The sequence below is a fragment of the Malurus melanocephalus genome, unplaced genomic scaffold (assembly GCF_030028575.1).
Source record: "Malurus melanocephalus ecotype Western Australia unplaced genomic scaffold, MMel_1.1 scaffold_414, whole genome shotgun sequence".
NCBI lineage: Eukaryota > Metazoa > Chordata > Aves > Passeriformes > Maluridae > Malurus > Malurus melanocephalus.
This window is the reverse complement of record NW_026623646.1, coordinates 410,187-424,959: the sequence shown is the minus strand read 5'-3', so window position 1 is coordinate 424,959 and position 14,773 is coordinate 410,187. Positions and strand designations below refer to the sequence as shown.

The 14,773-nt window shown below is 35.3% G+C and overlaps 1 protein-coding gene across 6 annotated transcripts in view; it reads left to right on the top strand.

Annotated features, from left to right (window-relative positions):
• CCDC171 (coiled-coil domain containing 171) overlaps positions 1-14,773 on the top strand; it is a 146,441-nt gene that overhangs the window by 55,657 nt on the left and 76,011 nt on the right. For all 6 annotated transcript variants that reach the window (XM_057379641.1, XM_057379643.1, XM_057379644.1 and 3 more), the window contains 4 exons: positions 1,577-1,744; positions 3,632-3,820; positions 10,283-10,787; positions 11,523-11,639. In XM_057379641.1, the coding sequence (XP_057235624.1) occupies positions 1,577-1,744; positions 3,632-3,820; positions 10,283-10,787; positions 11,523-11,639 (979 nt within the window). The remainder of the gene's footprint in view (positions 1-1,576; positions 1,745-3,631; positions 3,821-10,282; positions 10,788-11,522; positions 11,640-14,773) is intronic.

The window sequence follows — 14,773 nt, the reverse complement described above, 5'->3', positions numbered from 1 at the left end:
AAATGTTTTACAATTGAAATATACAACAGTGTCACTGTCATGTGTTAATTACTGATCCGCATGGCAATTGATAGATAGCAAATATGGAATTGATGTAGTTTTGCATGCATGCCACAAAACCTAGAAATTTTTATTTTTCATCTGTTAGCTAATTGTGGTGTKCTGTATGTGGGAATGGGTTCACAATGCTGTATTTCAGAACTATTATCTCGCTCCTTATATGTAATAACAGATGTTAATTTTGTTGCTTTTTCCACCCAATGAAGTGTTTCTATACTAGTGATGGCAATGATGTAGTTGTTGTGCATATTGAGCTCATTACTTCCACAAATTTGGACATGGATGCCAACTGAGTAAAAGGAAACATTCTTTCCACCTCTTTTACAGTCTGGTATTTAAATGGAGTCCACATGAAGCAGCTGAAATTGTTACACACATCAGATAATGATTAAAGTGAAGGAAACTAGAAGTCTGGCTATATTGTAAARTCAGCATGTCTACAACTCTGTGGTTGCATTCAACATGTGTGAATTGATTTGGGGTCTTGGAATTCTGKTTTTTTTGCTCCAAATGGATAATTATCATCCTAGCTTTATCACAGCTCAAACAAAAAAGTAATGATGGTGGCACACTGGATTTTTCTTGGGGAATTTGCAGATGTATTAGAAAAAGTTTAACGAAACTACAATTGCTTTTTAATTGCCTAAAATTAAACCATAAAATAATTGTGAGAAAATGSTCCTAAGTATAATGGAAAGGGCTCAGAAAACCCCTAGTTTCCCRTCTCAGCCATCCACAATTTCTTAATATAAACCTCAACCAAGGCCCCTGRAAAACAATGGGAACCTTTACAATGGTTTACATTGTGACTTTTGAGGTACAGTTTGCTATTGTTGTCTTATTCAAAGTTGCTGAGTTAYGTATATGTACTAAAAGCATGAAAACTGGAATTTCTATGGCATGCCATTGTTGCTAAARTTTATTTGTAACTTGCATCAATTTATTATATTACTGACTAAAGTCAATGTAAATGAATGAGGCAGGGCTTGTGGAATTTAACAGATGAAGCTATAAGSCTATTTTGTCTGGCCATTTAGTCTCATACATAATCCATACAAAAACAATTTTARAAAGACATTCGAGTGATAGTTGTATAAATGGTGTGTTGTGTTGCTAAGTCTATCAGGCAATTTTCTGCATGCTTTGCTGTTGTTGCAAGTGAACAGTTTGAATATAACTGAAAGTTTAGCATAAATAAATAAATTGCATGTACTAATAGCATGGAATTTTTTATCTATATCAGATAATGGTTGTGGTGACAGCAGGACTGTCCTGTGTTTATATAGTCTATTTATTTATTATGTCTAAATAGACAAATTTTGTAAAAACCTATTTCTTACATTGGCTTCAATATGTTTGCAAATATTAGCAATTGAGGAATTGTTAAAAAGGTTTGAGAATGAGCTATGTGGGCTTTTTTTCACCTGCATGCAGTTCATATTATTGCCCATGTAATGCATGTCTTTCAATTCTAACGCTGTTCGGATACAAAATGTAATTTTTCTTTTTGTTTCAGGAGAAACTAACATTCCTCCATAGCTTGTACCAGCATTTGATAGCAGGCTGTGTGCTTATAAAACAACCAGAAGGCATCCTAGATAGATTCTCGTGGCCTGAGCTTTGTGTAGTCTTGCAGGAGAATGTTGATGCCCTGATCTCAGACCTCAACAGGGCTAATGAGAAGGTAAGTGTCCTTAGGCACCAGCTACCTCTATTAAATTCAGTGACATTTGTCCACATCGCAGTATCATTAAAAAGGACTGACATTCATCTTATTTCAAAAAGAATTTGGACGTTAATAATTCAATACCATTAATTATGGCTTGTCTACAACTCAGTTTGATGCCATTGCTGTGGGCATGTAAATGTGACTGAAGTCTGTATGAAGTCTCTAAGCTCCACTTTCAGTGCAGGACATGCTAATAGTACTAGCCAATATTAGCCACAGGGACCTAATTAAAAGAAAATAAATTAATCTTACTGATGAAGCAATTCAAAGAACTTAGTCATTTACACTAATAAAGCAAGTCTTTATTTTACCATAAAACAGAAACAAAATGCACTTACTCCAGGAATATTGCCTTTAAATTACATTTTATTATTCAGAGGTACTGTTTGAAAGAATGACAGTTTATTTTTTTTTCATTTAATTGTAAGTCATGGATTATATAATTGTATTCAGAAACAGGAATAGAAAATACCTGTTTTTATAAAACACATCAATATTRGTTATAAGGAGTAGCTGTACTTTCTGGAGCTATGTTGATGTAAGTAAGCTTATGGGGCTTTCTCTCCAGAAATCCTTGCATTTTTAGGAAAGAAAAGACATCATTTTAAATAAATTAAACTGACTCCACAGACTAACATATGKCAGTCTTCAGGATTTTAGTCTGGASTCCAAGACTAGTATAGCAACTCCAGAACTTATCTGTACTGACATTTTTTTGAGACATACTAAGGCAACAGCACCTTCAGACATTTGTCTTCTGGAGTTGTGACCACTCTTCTGGTCTGAGTAAGGTGCAGGGCTGGTTACAGTGAATTGTCTTAAGTCTTCCCATTATTTAATAAATACCCCACTAGTCAGTTGGACCTACCACCTTTCTAAAGGGGGTAGGATAACAACTGTATTATGAACATTTGATGTACTTTTTTATTTTAGTTTCAAAGTAAAGGAGGAAAGGGAATGGAAGAGAAGGGAGTTAACATTATTGATGGTGTTTGGGGGTGTTGTGTCATATCRTTTCTTGCTTTTTAATTTAGTATGGTTATTGATATTGACTGTGAGGTCTCTAGGGCTCTCTTCATGTACTTACCAGCTTTTCAGGGATTTTGAAGTATGTCACTTGTGTTTTACCCTCTTTCTTTTGAACACAATCTTTCTCCTGCWTTTCAGTGTGACCTATTTGAAAAGTAGCTTCCTGATACTCTAGTAATGAAGTGTTTATTTATTTAAAGATTRTTGTTACTTTGATTAATTTCTCCATTTACTTTGTGTGGGAGCTCCAAAGTTAACCACAGAGTGACTCCATTTGTGCTTGTTGAGAACAACTTTTATATGTCCTGAAATTCATTTAATACTTAGATTAATGTCTTAGATTTCCACTAAAACAAAAATTAAATGAAAGACTGTAAATTAATCTAATGTCTTAGATTTCCACTAAAACAAAAATTAAATGAAACACTGTTTTTTAGTTATTATTTGCAATTCTTGCAAATTTCTAAATGATTGGTATGCTCAGATTGTTACTTTAGCAGACAAGATTTAATGCATTTGTGTAAAAAAAAAAAAAAAAAAGCATCCGGTTCAGGTTTTCAGCAAAGAAAACAAAATGTCTGCAACATGGTACAACAATGGCAAAACTAAAACCAGTTTTTTGTTCATTTTGTTATATAACTCAAGTAAATAATCTGTCATGAAAGTCTCTTACATAGTTTTAATGAATATGTTGAAGAAACTGCAGTTTAGATTTTTTGCTGGGATCATCTTTTGGTTAAATTGGTATGTACAATAAAGTAAAAAGGTGTTTAGAACGGTAAAAGAATTTCTTTTTAATTGCTTGTCGCACAGATATCTCACCTAGAATATGTTTGTAAAAACAAGTCCAATACAATGAAGGAGCTTCAACAGAGCCAGGAGGAGGCTTTTAACAAAATGGCTGAACAGATGAAAGCACAGGCAAGCTGTTGGCAGAAAGAAAAAATGTATCTGGAACAGCAGTACTCAGATCTCCTTGGGGAAGTTCATGCAAGGGCACAGGTATGGTGCTATGAACTTCTGATTGGTTTTTTCTTGTAAATATTTAATGGATTATTTCAGTAGTTTGAACCCCTAACAAGTTTAAGAATGTTTAAAATTAAAAAATCCCCCAAACTCTATGCTATTGTTAACTGCATTTATAATAAGAAAAAAAAAAATACTTTGGCAAAACATTCCAGAAGTGAATTGCCTAATTTGGCCTACAGTTGCTAGTTTGTTTTTTAGAGAATGTTAAGGCTGTAAGATTGAATTTGCTTGGTTTAAGAGTTACATGGGGCAATGTGGTTTTTTTTTTTTTTTTTTTTTAGTGTCATGCTTTGCAAAGACTGTGTAGAGTAACAGTAATATGGTGTCATCTGGGGATAAATTTAGTTATATACATTCTGACCCTAAAAACCAATTAGTTACAGTGGTAGATTTCAACAGTATTCAAGGACTCAGATGCTACAGTGAGCCATGGGTCAGAAGTGTAAAACGGTTGGCACTGATTGTTAGATAAGTTATTTGCAATTTAAAATGTTTAATTTTATTCTACAACCACCACTCACCATCTTTTCAATTACATTAATTTACATGTGTTTCAATTAAAAGTCTTGTGAACCAGAGGAAATAAGGTATGTCTTRCTACTTAGGGCTGTCACCTGCAAGTTATATCATCTGAAGAATGTTGTATTTGACTCAGATTTTAAGCTTGGAAGTCTTTAGGTGCTGAAAAATGTGAAGTGTTCTTTTTGGCAGTTTATGGTGACTTCTTAGGATTGTAATAGTTATATTATTATAGTTATATAATTGTTATATAATAATAACAAATAATAATATAATAGTTATATAATTGTTATAGTTTTGAGGCTATTTTTTGGTTGATGTTTACATTTCACATTGGATATTGACAAGGCTAAAAACATCCCTATAAGTGGAATAAGTAGAATCAAGATTTATATTAAGTTTTCTCAACATCATGCAGTTTCAGCTTATGGCTTTCATTTGCCAACAAAAAGAATGGTGAAATAAGGAARCTTAATTTTGGTTTTTAAAATTACATTCCCTTCCTAAAGAAAAAGTGGAGTTACACAATTTAGATTTCTTCTTCCAATGGATGATAGGTCATGTCTTCAAAAACTCTAATATTTTGCAAAAAATTGGTGCTCTGCAGTAGGGCACCATTCTTTGGGATAGTGCTGAATCTGCCTGTCTCCCCAGCTAATTTGAATAGATATGAACATGTAGAGCATATAGAGAAAAGTATCTCTCTCTTGTGGAGTGCATATTAGGCATGTCTTTTGGAAAAAAATTAATCTGTCAGCTAGCTGTACAGGACTACTGAGTTTCTAAAAAGGAAATGGTTTCCCTTGGAAACATTTGGGTGTGTTTTTCAGCACAGATTATGTAATATTGGAGTGCAAGCTGGTAGTTTTTTGATCTAGATAGTGCAGTATCTAAATAATGTCACTATACACTTAGATATCAACAATTTCTTTTCCATCTCATGTTCCAGTTCGTCTTTCTTACCATTCAATGTCAAACTGTCAGGAAAACAGTCTAATTTCTTCTTGATTTCTAAGTTGTGGCCGACTTTCAATTGCAAATACCAAATCAAACCTTTCCCTTCCTGGGATCCGTAAGGTCCATGAATGTCTTTTGCTAGGGCCGTCCTAGTCCTTATTGCCTTTTTTCATGGCTTAATTGTATTTTACCTATTGCATTTTGAGCCAGTTAGCCGTCTAGGTCTGCAAGATCACTGCTTTGTTTGGTCAGAGGTGTGCAGACAGACTAATGTCATAGCCTTGTTTCGAAAGGAAACAAGGGACAATGTGCCGCACATTACAGAATGTCTTCAGACAATCTTTAAGATTTACTGACTCCCAGTGATTACATGAAGATGCAGAATGCAATATTTAAGTTTAATTATTTTAGCAAGCTTTATTCATTAAATTTTGTAGGAAACATATAATCAGTTCAGTGGAAGATAATTTGCTAGTGTTTCATTGTACAGTTGGGGGTCTCCTCACTCTAGGACACTTACTCTAGCACTACAAGGAAACTATAACAATTGGCTGCATTTTCTATCCAAAGATTTGAGTGTTAATTGCAAGTACTTATGTGAAATAACCCCTTGTAGGGTTTAGTTCCTTTCTGAAAAGGAAAGGTGAGTGATTTTTGCTACCCTGCACCAAGTTAATGGTATATCATAGGATGCTTCCTTTTATTTGTAACTTTGTCCTCAATGAGTGTTTCATGACTACTTCAAGATATTTTCACYTCAGAGGTCCTGTGTTGAGACTGGTTTAGTTTTCCAAATTGTTGATACCTGTGTGAAGGCAAACCATGAAGTGTCAGTTCACATTCTCAAGAATTAATAGAGAGCTCTAACAGCGCAGCAGTGTGAGTAATGTATCTTGAAAATTATTGTTTTCATTTATTAGAACTGCACTAGAGAGCTAGGGCTTATTTGAATGGTTTCCTTATAATTAAAACTCTGCAAAATCTGGAGTTTTTAGTRGCAATGACACCTGCTACTGCTTCTGTCCCCAGCCAGTACTGTTCAGGGTCCCTGGTTCCGCAACAGGATCTGTGAATGTTAATAGCTACTACTTCACAGCTGGTACTGTAAGTCAGATGGATGGTGTAATCAGAAAGCAGTTTTACTGTTTTTCTATWGGACAGAAATTCTCAGAGTAGCCTTATCACAGATCCACAATAAACAAGGCACTCTGTAGATACCATTCTTTGTCAGTGGTCTCCATGTTTGGAGAGTCAGTGGAGCTTAAAATGCATGTCCTTTTTCTTTGCCTTTTGTAGCAGGAGTCTAGTCTTGATTTGATAGTGTGCCATTTTGAAAATGTTACTATTCCTGTTCCTTAGCCTCACAGAAATTATTTATTATTTATAGTCTCATAGGAAATGTCCTCTGAATTTTAACTACCAGTTGTTGTTTGTTTATTATATAGACGTTTATTAATCTCTACCCATTTTTTGTGGCAACCACTTAAAATCGAAGGGTTTTGTTCTGGTATGCAAAAACATATTTTAAGAGAAAAATGCTGTAAGTACTTAAGAAATGTTAATTTCAACAGAAAAAGGTTTCCTAAATAGGAAAAGGAAGAAGTTCCCTAGGGAGAAARCAAAAAAAAATGTTAGTTTATTTTTTCTTGATTGGAGGCCTTTTACAGCTAGGCAGGTGAATTAGATTGAGGTTGTGACATACTGCAGTTGCATGAAAAGTCCCTGCAATCAGTGCAAAAGGAGGAAGAGGAGTATGTGTAACTATACTGCTCCTGACCGACCAGGTGTCTTTGGTAGGCATGTCTGGCCCATGTACTTAAAGCCCAGCAAAGGGAGCATGGGACTGTTGATGTTGTTTATAGGTATAGGTGTGTATATATATATATTTGGAAAAATAAAACAGCTGAACTACAGGAATCTCATAATGGGGTAGGGTGGAAGGAACCACAGTGGGTCATCTTGTGCAACCCCCCTGCTCAAGCAGATTCATGCTAGAGTACATTGCACAGAATTGTGTCCAAATGGTTCTTGAATATCTCCATTGAGGGAGATCCACAACCTCATTAGGCACTCTGTGCCAGTGTGTGATCACCTGCACAGTAAATTCTTCCTCATATTCAGGTGTAACTTCCTGTGCATCAGTTTGTGCCTGTTGCCTTTTGTGCTATTGCTTAGCATCACCAAGCAGAGCCTGGATACATTCTCCTTTTAGATACTTGTAGACACTGATGAGAATCACAGAATTGTTATGTTTGGAACGGACAAATGCAGATCGTGTAGCCCAAACCCCCTGCCAAAGCAAAGTTCATGTGAACTGGACAGTTGGGTGCATTTGTCTGAGGTGTGGTTCCACCACTCAGTCTCATCATCAGTCTCCCTAATACTTCTTCGTTTTTCTATTTTGTCTCTCATCTCTGGCATTGGACTGTGCATCTGCCTGATCACACCTCACACAGCTGGTGTCTCTGGCAGTCCCTGCAGCCTGAGACCTGGACCCTTGAAYGGTTTCATGGGCACTCCATCTGGATTGCCCCATCCTTTCTGGTGTGCGCTTCTGTCCAAGCAAACACCACACCTGAGCACTCTCAGTGAGGGTGAAGACCACCAACTGAGCTAATGCTTGAGCTGGCAGCACCTCAGTGCCCTTCCTGCTAGCCCTGCCTGTGCAAACTGTGTCTTGGTGCCCTGGCTCATGTCTCATGCCCTGTTTGCCCCCTCTGTTCATCACGTGCCTGCTTGCTTGCCCCCTCCTTGGGGGCAGCTTTAGTACATGTGGGAGTGGGCCCTGTGCCTTCTACTGCAATCTATGCTATGTCAGAGCTGCAAAAGGAAAATATTTTTAAGTCTCTGTGTCATAATATTTCTAGTTTTCATAGAATATTTTTGTCATAATATTTCTGTTTCCATGCCAGAGGAAAGGGTAAGGGTGTTGTAAGAAATGGGATAAAATTGTTTTGCTAGTAGCACCTAATTTTTTTGTTGAGGTTTCTTGGAATTGATGAAGCTCTGCAGCCCAGTCAGGCACCCCTCAAAGCTCAAACACCAAATGAAAACAGCTTACCAATGTTTAAGGAGAGTCCATGTCTCATTCAATAACTGTGTTTTTAAGCTTTAAAGAAAACTATAGAAACAGTGTAACAAAAGAAATCATTAGCTAGTAAAAGAAAGAAGGTATATTTTCTTGCAAAACTTAGAATTCTGAAGTCAGAGGTTGAATTATTTACTTTTGCATATTACCTTATCACAAAAAGCATTAAAAAAGCACTTTAATTAGCAAGAGCATTGAATGTTGGTATTGCTGCCCAACAGCCCTGTAGGGATCACAGTTTGTTTACTTAGATATTGGCCTTTCACCTGTGATGGCCAGAAACCATAGGTTGTTTTCTAAATTTGGCTTACCTTTTCAGTTCCYTCCAGTCATGCTATCAGGGTTTTTATCTATAAAAATCAAACATTGTAAATAATGCAGTAGCACTGAAAGTATTGTCCATRTACATTCTTTATTTTGGCATAGTAAAGTGACATATGTGGCCTGTAAATTGCATTTTGAAATTAAGTCTTTTAGTGGCCTACTCTATTTTTGTATCACTTGAAGTATTTTAATAGCATTACAAATTCTTTCCCTTCCAGAAAAATAATAAAATATTTATTTGGTCAAAGACATTTTGAACTGACTAGGGTATATCTCTATAGAAGCGTGGAATCTTCTATTTTCATTCTAGGGGTAGCTGTGTGGGGTTTTTTTTCCCTTTTGTGCTTGCAGAATGAAGGAGGGAAAAGAAACTAGGGTGCCCTGCTCATCACTTTATTAAAGAGAATGCAGGAGAATGTGGCTGGATGATACCATATTGCTTCCTTTTAGACCGCTGCTAACAGGAATATTGTCACTCCATGTTCAACAAAATTATCTATAGCTCTAAGAGAGGTATCTGCAGTTCAGCACAATCCTCAGTTTTCTTCATCATGTGGACTTGTAATTCCAATCATGTTTGCCTTTTCTGCAACCACATATTGTAGCTGAAGCATAAGCTACAGCTTGAGCTTGTGGACTCTTTGTGAACAGTGCCTGAAATTTATTATCTCTCTGTACCAGTGGATCTTGCTTAAATGTAGTCAGTGTGCCAATCACAGGAGGCTCTCATGCATCAAGAACCCAGTCTCAGTCTCCCAGAATAGTGTCTTGATTCCTGTGCAAGTACTGCAGTCTGCATCATCTAACTGTAGTCTGGGTATTTCMTGACTTGTTAGCATCTTCATTTCCCTGGACCAGTTTCCTATTTTTAATCTCCCTCTTTCCATATTTCAAGGCATATAGAGGAAAAAAAAGGGTTCTGCAACTTAAAAGAATCTTTAGTCAGAATAAAAACATCTGTATTACACGGTTCTTTTGAAAACTCATTCTGTATGARACCTAATTAATCTGTGAATATATAAGTAGGGGGTTGATTACAAAGTAATTAAGAGATCACCTTTACTTCCCCTGTTCCAGCTGCTGCCAATCTGTCTACGTTTGTGTTCCAGAGCCTTCCTTATTTTTTTTCCTGTCCCTTATACTAACCTTATTTCTACTTTGTAGAACAATGTTCCTTCTGAAAATGGATCATATAATTGCTTACTGTTAAGTCAACTCGTACAACTGCATTGTGGACAAGCAGGTGCTGTTGCATCTTGTGTAGGCTATTGGCATACAAGGGATTGTCATCAGGAGCCAGGAATCCATTTGTCACAGAAGATTGTGCAAACTTTTCTCATATTGTCTGTTTTCATTCTGTAACTGTTTATTAGAAAATTTGCTTTTGTCATCATAACTAATAATATTTGCTCCTTTAGTGTTTTACTTGAATGTGAAGAAAAAAAAAGAATTTTCTTTTAGCTTTTGTCTAGGTATAAATGATTTTAAAAACACTCATCATTAAAATTTCTTCTGGTTTTGTTTTTTGTGTTTTCCTCTTATCCCAGGAATACCAAGAAACAGCAGAGAAAAATAAGGAAAAAGTTTATGCCCTTGAAAAAAGTCAAGAGAAATTGTCCCTTGAAAGCATTTCTGTGAAGAACACGTTAACACAGTTTCAGAAGGAGCATTCCTCTCTCCTGGCTGCCTGTGCACTGTTGGCGGGTGCCCTATGTCCTCTCTATRGCCGATTGTGTGCTATGTCTTCCCAAAGAGACCTTCTCCAGGATCAGGCCAACATTTATGAATTAGTGAACCAGAAAATTAGGACCCTAGTTCATGCCCTCTCTGATGATGAGGAAAACCATGAAGATGAAGCAAAAATAAAGAAAAGAAAGTCCCAAGGCCTGATTTATGTATTTCGAAGAGCTGTGATTGCARTTTTGGCAGCCAACAGACTTAAAGTTTTAGCACAGTCTTCTAGTTCCCTCTTCACTTGGACAAATGGCTTAAAAGAAGGCATTGGAATTCCAGTTTGTGTGGGAGAATCCAAAGGCAAGCRTAGTCAGTCAGGTAAGCTAATTTTTTCTTCTTAGATGAATGTTGTGTCAAATGACATGGTTAGTGAATAACACATAGTAATGTTATGCATARCAGAGTGCAATTACAAATTTAATGACATTTTGACAAGTATAATTTCTGAATTTCTAATTTTTAGATTACTTGATAAATGTAATTTCTCCTAAAAGGAAATGCATAGTCTGTTTAGCAGTGCAAGTAAAGTTGCAACTACACACATGAACTCCAATTATTTGATAGCCTCAATATTTGTATTATCGATTTCAGAATTAAGTGCTACTGCATCAGCTCTATATGATAAATTTCTTGAAACATTTATACATAATTTACCCTCAACATATTTTTTATAAGGTCTATTCTTTTATTAATAACTTACAGAACTTATTTCCTTCCTGAAAAATGAAAAAAGTTTATTATGATTCAAGTAAAATATTAGTGTAAGATTCTAGATTTTCTTTAGAGATTATGGAGTCTTGTCCCTTTCTGTTACCAAACCAAATCATGCTTCCTTCTACAAGGAAAAATGGTATAAAAACCCCTTTCCAAACTAGAAGATTAATCTACTTTTCTGTTTYAGTGCTTTTAGAAGCATATTTAATACAGTCTAATTTGTCCTGAAAGTAGTCTGTGGCTTATATACTTATRGCTTTAGTCAATTTCTGATAGAGAAAGTAGCGTGCCTTATCTAAGTTATTCAGTTATATGAGTATGTACAATTGTATTTTACAGGTTGTGAAAAGCAAGAGCTTGACAGTGTGGAAGCACTCAGCTGGTTTGGTAGTTCTAACCTCCTTGCTGCAGTAACCAGTTCCGTCACTGAATTGCAGGATGTCATTAACAAAACAGGTAATTRAAAAAGTATATTCTTGTAGTAAAAAATGAAAAAAAATAATGAGGATGGTTACATCATCTCAATTTTTAGGATTTATCTGAACTATTCTGGATCAAATCTTCTGAGAGCTGTGTTCTTGGAACAGATTAAATTCTTCTTAATTGGTGATATCATACTTTATCCTTTTGGTGTATAGAGTCACAGGAACAGAAGACTGGAGAGTGTTTTTAGAAAACATATATACTGTTTTGCCTATTTGGTTGTGAGATATTAAAATAATCTACGCCACACCAATAGATTCTTGGCTAACCTATTTGTTTGGTTGTGAGATATTAAAATAATCGATGCCACACCGATAGATTTTTGGCTAACCTATTTTTAAAACCTTCAAATGAAGTAACTTTTACAAGGCTCCTAGTTACCTTTTTCCACTAGTCTAATGTTCACAAAGGGGCTTCCTGGAGCTCAACCTAATTTTTCCCATAGAGAAAATGGATGTAATTTTGTTTTATTTGATCTATGTGTTCCTAAGGACAGGCTCTAAAATTGACACATATTCAATTTGGGACATTACAGGTGCTGACTGAAAGGAAATAATTTCCTACTGTGTTTTATAGGATGTGAATTTAGAATTTCCAAATCTGAAAAACAATTGCATTTCATGGATACTATTTTTATGTATTTTAGTTACTATCTTACGGGTTTTGAGAGAGAAATAAAATGCTCTCAATTTACACAATGTATGGGCAGCCTTTATTTTATGTCTCCATTTAGTTCCCCCTCTAAGTTTATGCCTAATTAGGTTTGTGTTTAGATTTCCTAATTTTCTTAGTCTCTGCTTGTATAGAATTATACAATGCCCATGGAAAATGGTAGTGCCAGTCTCTGGAAATTCACCTCGTGATTCCCACTGTTAGCTGTTTTCCTTAATTTATGTRCAGACAGAACTGATGTAAGATTTTGATTGGTTCATCTGCATTGCTGCCATCCTTAGTTCTTTAGTAATTTATGGTTTTAAAATGCTAACACTTCTGTCACAGAATAAAGGATATTTAAGGAGGGATAATTTACATGAATAGATGGAAAAGGCAGGGCAGAGAAAAGGTGATTAATTTCCCAGAAGCCTAAACAGCAAACTGGTACCAGAAGACATTGAATCAGAAGTGTTTTGATTCAATATCGGGTGCTCTCTTCTTTGATCATCCTGTTTCCAGTAACTTAAATTTACATCCTTACAAAGCAAWGCTTGAACTATATTTCAGAATATTTACAGGATTTATGCTGCAAGTGTTCCTGTGTATACAGTGTTGTGTAGGAACAACAAACTGGAGAAGACTTGAGAGAAACTCAGCAGCAGCACAGATGTGCTGAATTGACTAGTTAGAATACCCTAAATGTCGTGATATTTTGCTAGTTTAAGTATATGAGCATTCTGGTGGTCTCCTTACGAGATATCTCTGCATTTGACACAGGCTTGATTTTGAGAATTAGGAAGAGCCATTTTGGGAATGTTATGGCCACCGTCAATTTGCCGATTCTTTCTTATCTCTATTTTAAGTAATTTTCACAGAACCTCAAGGTCTAACTGCTCATGTATTACTTGAATTCTGTTGCTCATGAGATCAAGTCTCATAAGAACATTTGGTTGAAAAATTAGTAATAAATAATTTAAAGTTTGACTTGAAATTTCCAGAAGTATCGAAGTAATTGGGCTCTGAAGAAGWATGTGAAAGAAAGCTTCCACACTTAGAAAATTATATTATGTTCTATAAGTAATATTTTAAATAGGACTTAATTCTTCAGATTCAATGATTGTTGTTTTTTTTGTTTTTTTTTGAATTGTAAATAGGCAATCTGAGAGGCATCTATTCTCTTCATGTCTTTAAATAATGGCAGTTCCAGATTAGACTATATATTGTAGTAGAGAGTGGTACAAGAAGATGCGGTCTGGATCATCAAGATGGAATGATTCAGTGTCTTAGAAATTACATTTAAAGATGGTTAGGTTCTGGGGAAGCATTTGAGGCAGCTGAAAAGAACCAAATCCAGATCACTCAGGTGACATGGGAACTTCTGGACTTGTGTGCTCTGGTGATTTTGAGGCACCTTTCTTGATCTTTCAAAGAAATGGTTTTTGTTCAACATTGATGGTCGTTTCCCTTCATAGTGCTTGTTAGTTTGGTTCTCATTCCAGCATGCCTTGGAATGATCTCTTTGCTTCAATTTCAATTCAAGTTCATTACAGTGTTGGGTTTTTTTGGTTTGCTTTGTTTTTTTTTTTTTTTTTTTTTTTTTTTTTTTTTTGTGAGGTTAATATTTTAGGATGGTTTGAAAAGAATATCTACTATGATAAACCAGAGAAAGTAAAGGCCAATGTTTTCAATACAAATATCGCCACCTGTCATATATACAAAGCTTTAAAAATTTGACATGGACATTTTAGTCTTGCATAGTAGTAAGTTAATCCTGCTGACTGTTAAATTTTACCAAAAGAGAGTAAACAGGAATTGTTTTTTCATCTTTCAGCAAAGTAAGATTTGACACTTTAAAAAAAATTGTTTCATGTAAGACTTATTTGCTCATTGTCATATAGCTGTATTTGCGTTAGTAATTTCTTAGACACATCATAATGTATATAATTTATTGCTTTTATGGCAATTCTTGACCCTTTACAACGCGTACTTAAGATGTGTATACTTAAACAGTCTATTTTCTTATCAAGTATTAGAGATACAGTTCCTTGTGAAATTGATGTTGATGTATGTTTTCATTTCATCTTTGAAATCAATCAGTWACTTAACTTTAACATATTTATGTGTATTCATTCAAAGCTTCTTTTCATTAAAAAAATAGAGGACATGGTTATTTCTCCCTATTCCAGGGAAGTGCTTTTAAGTTTTGTATACTGAACTGTATTGGCTAAGGGGAGTGGTTGTTGTGAAGTGGAATGATCATTTCAAAAATGCTACAACACAATTGTCTTAATTATTATTTAAAATTTATTTTTAATACAGTTAAATATGTGATTCTAGACATAGGGAAAGGGGCTGCCATGCTAGGTGCTGCACATGTGGAGAAATGATGTTTTCTGACAGGCAAAGAATCTCATAAGCTGAGATAGCAAGTGGAAATACTGGGAAAAATGAAG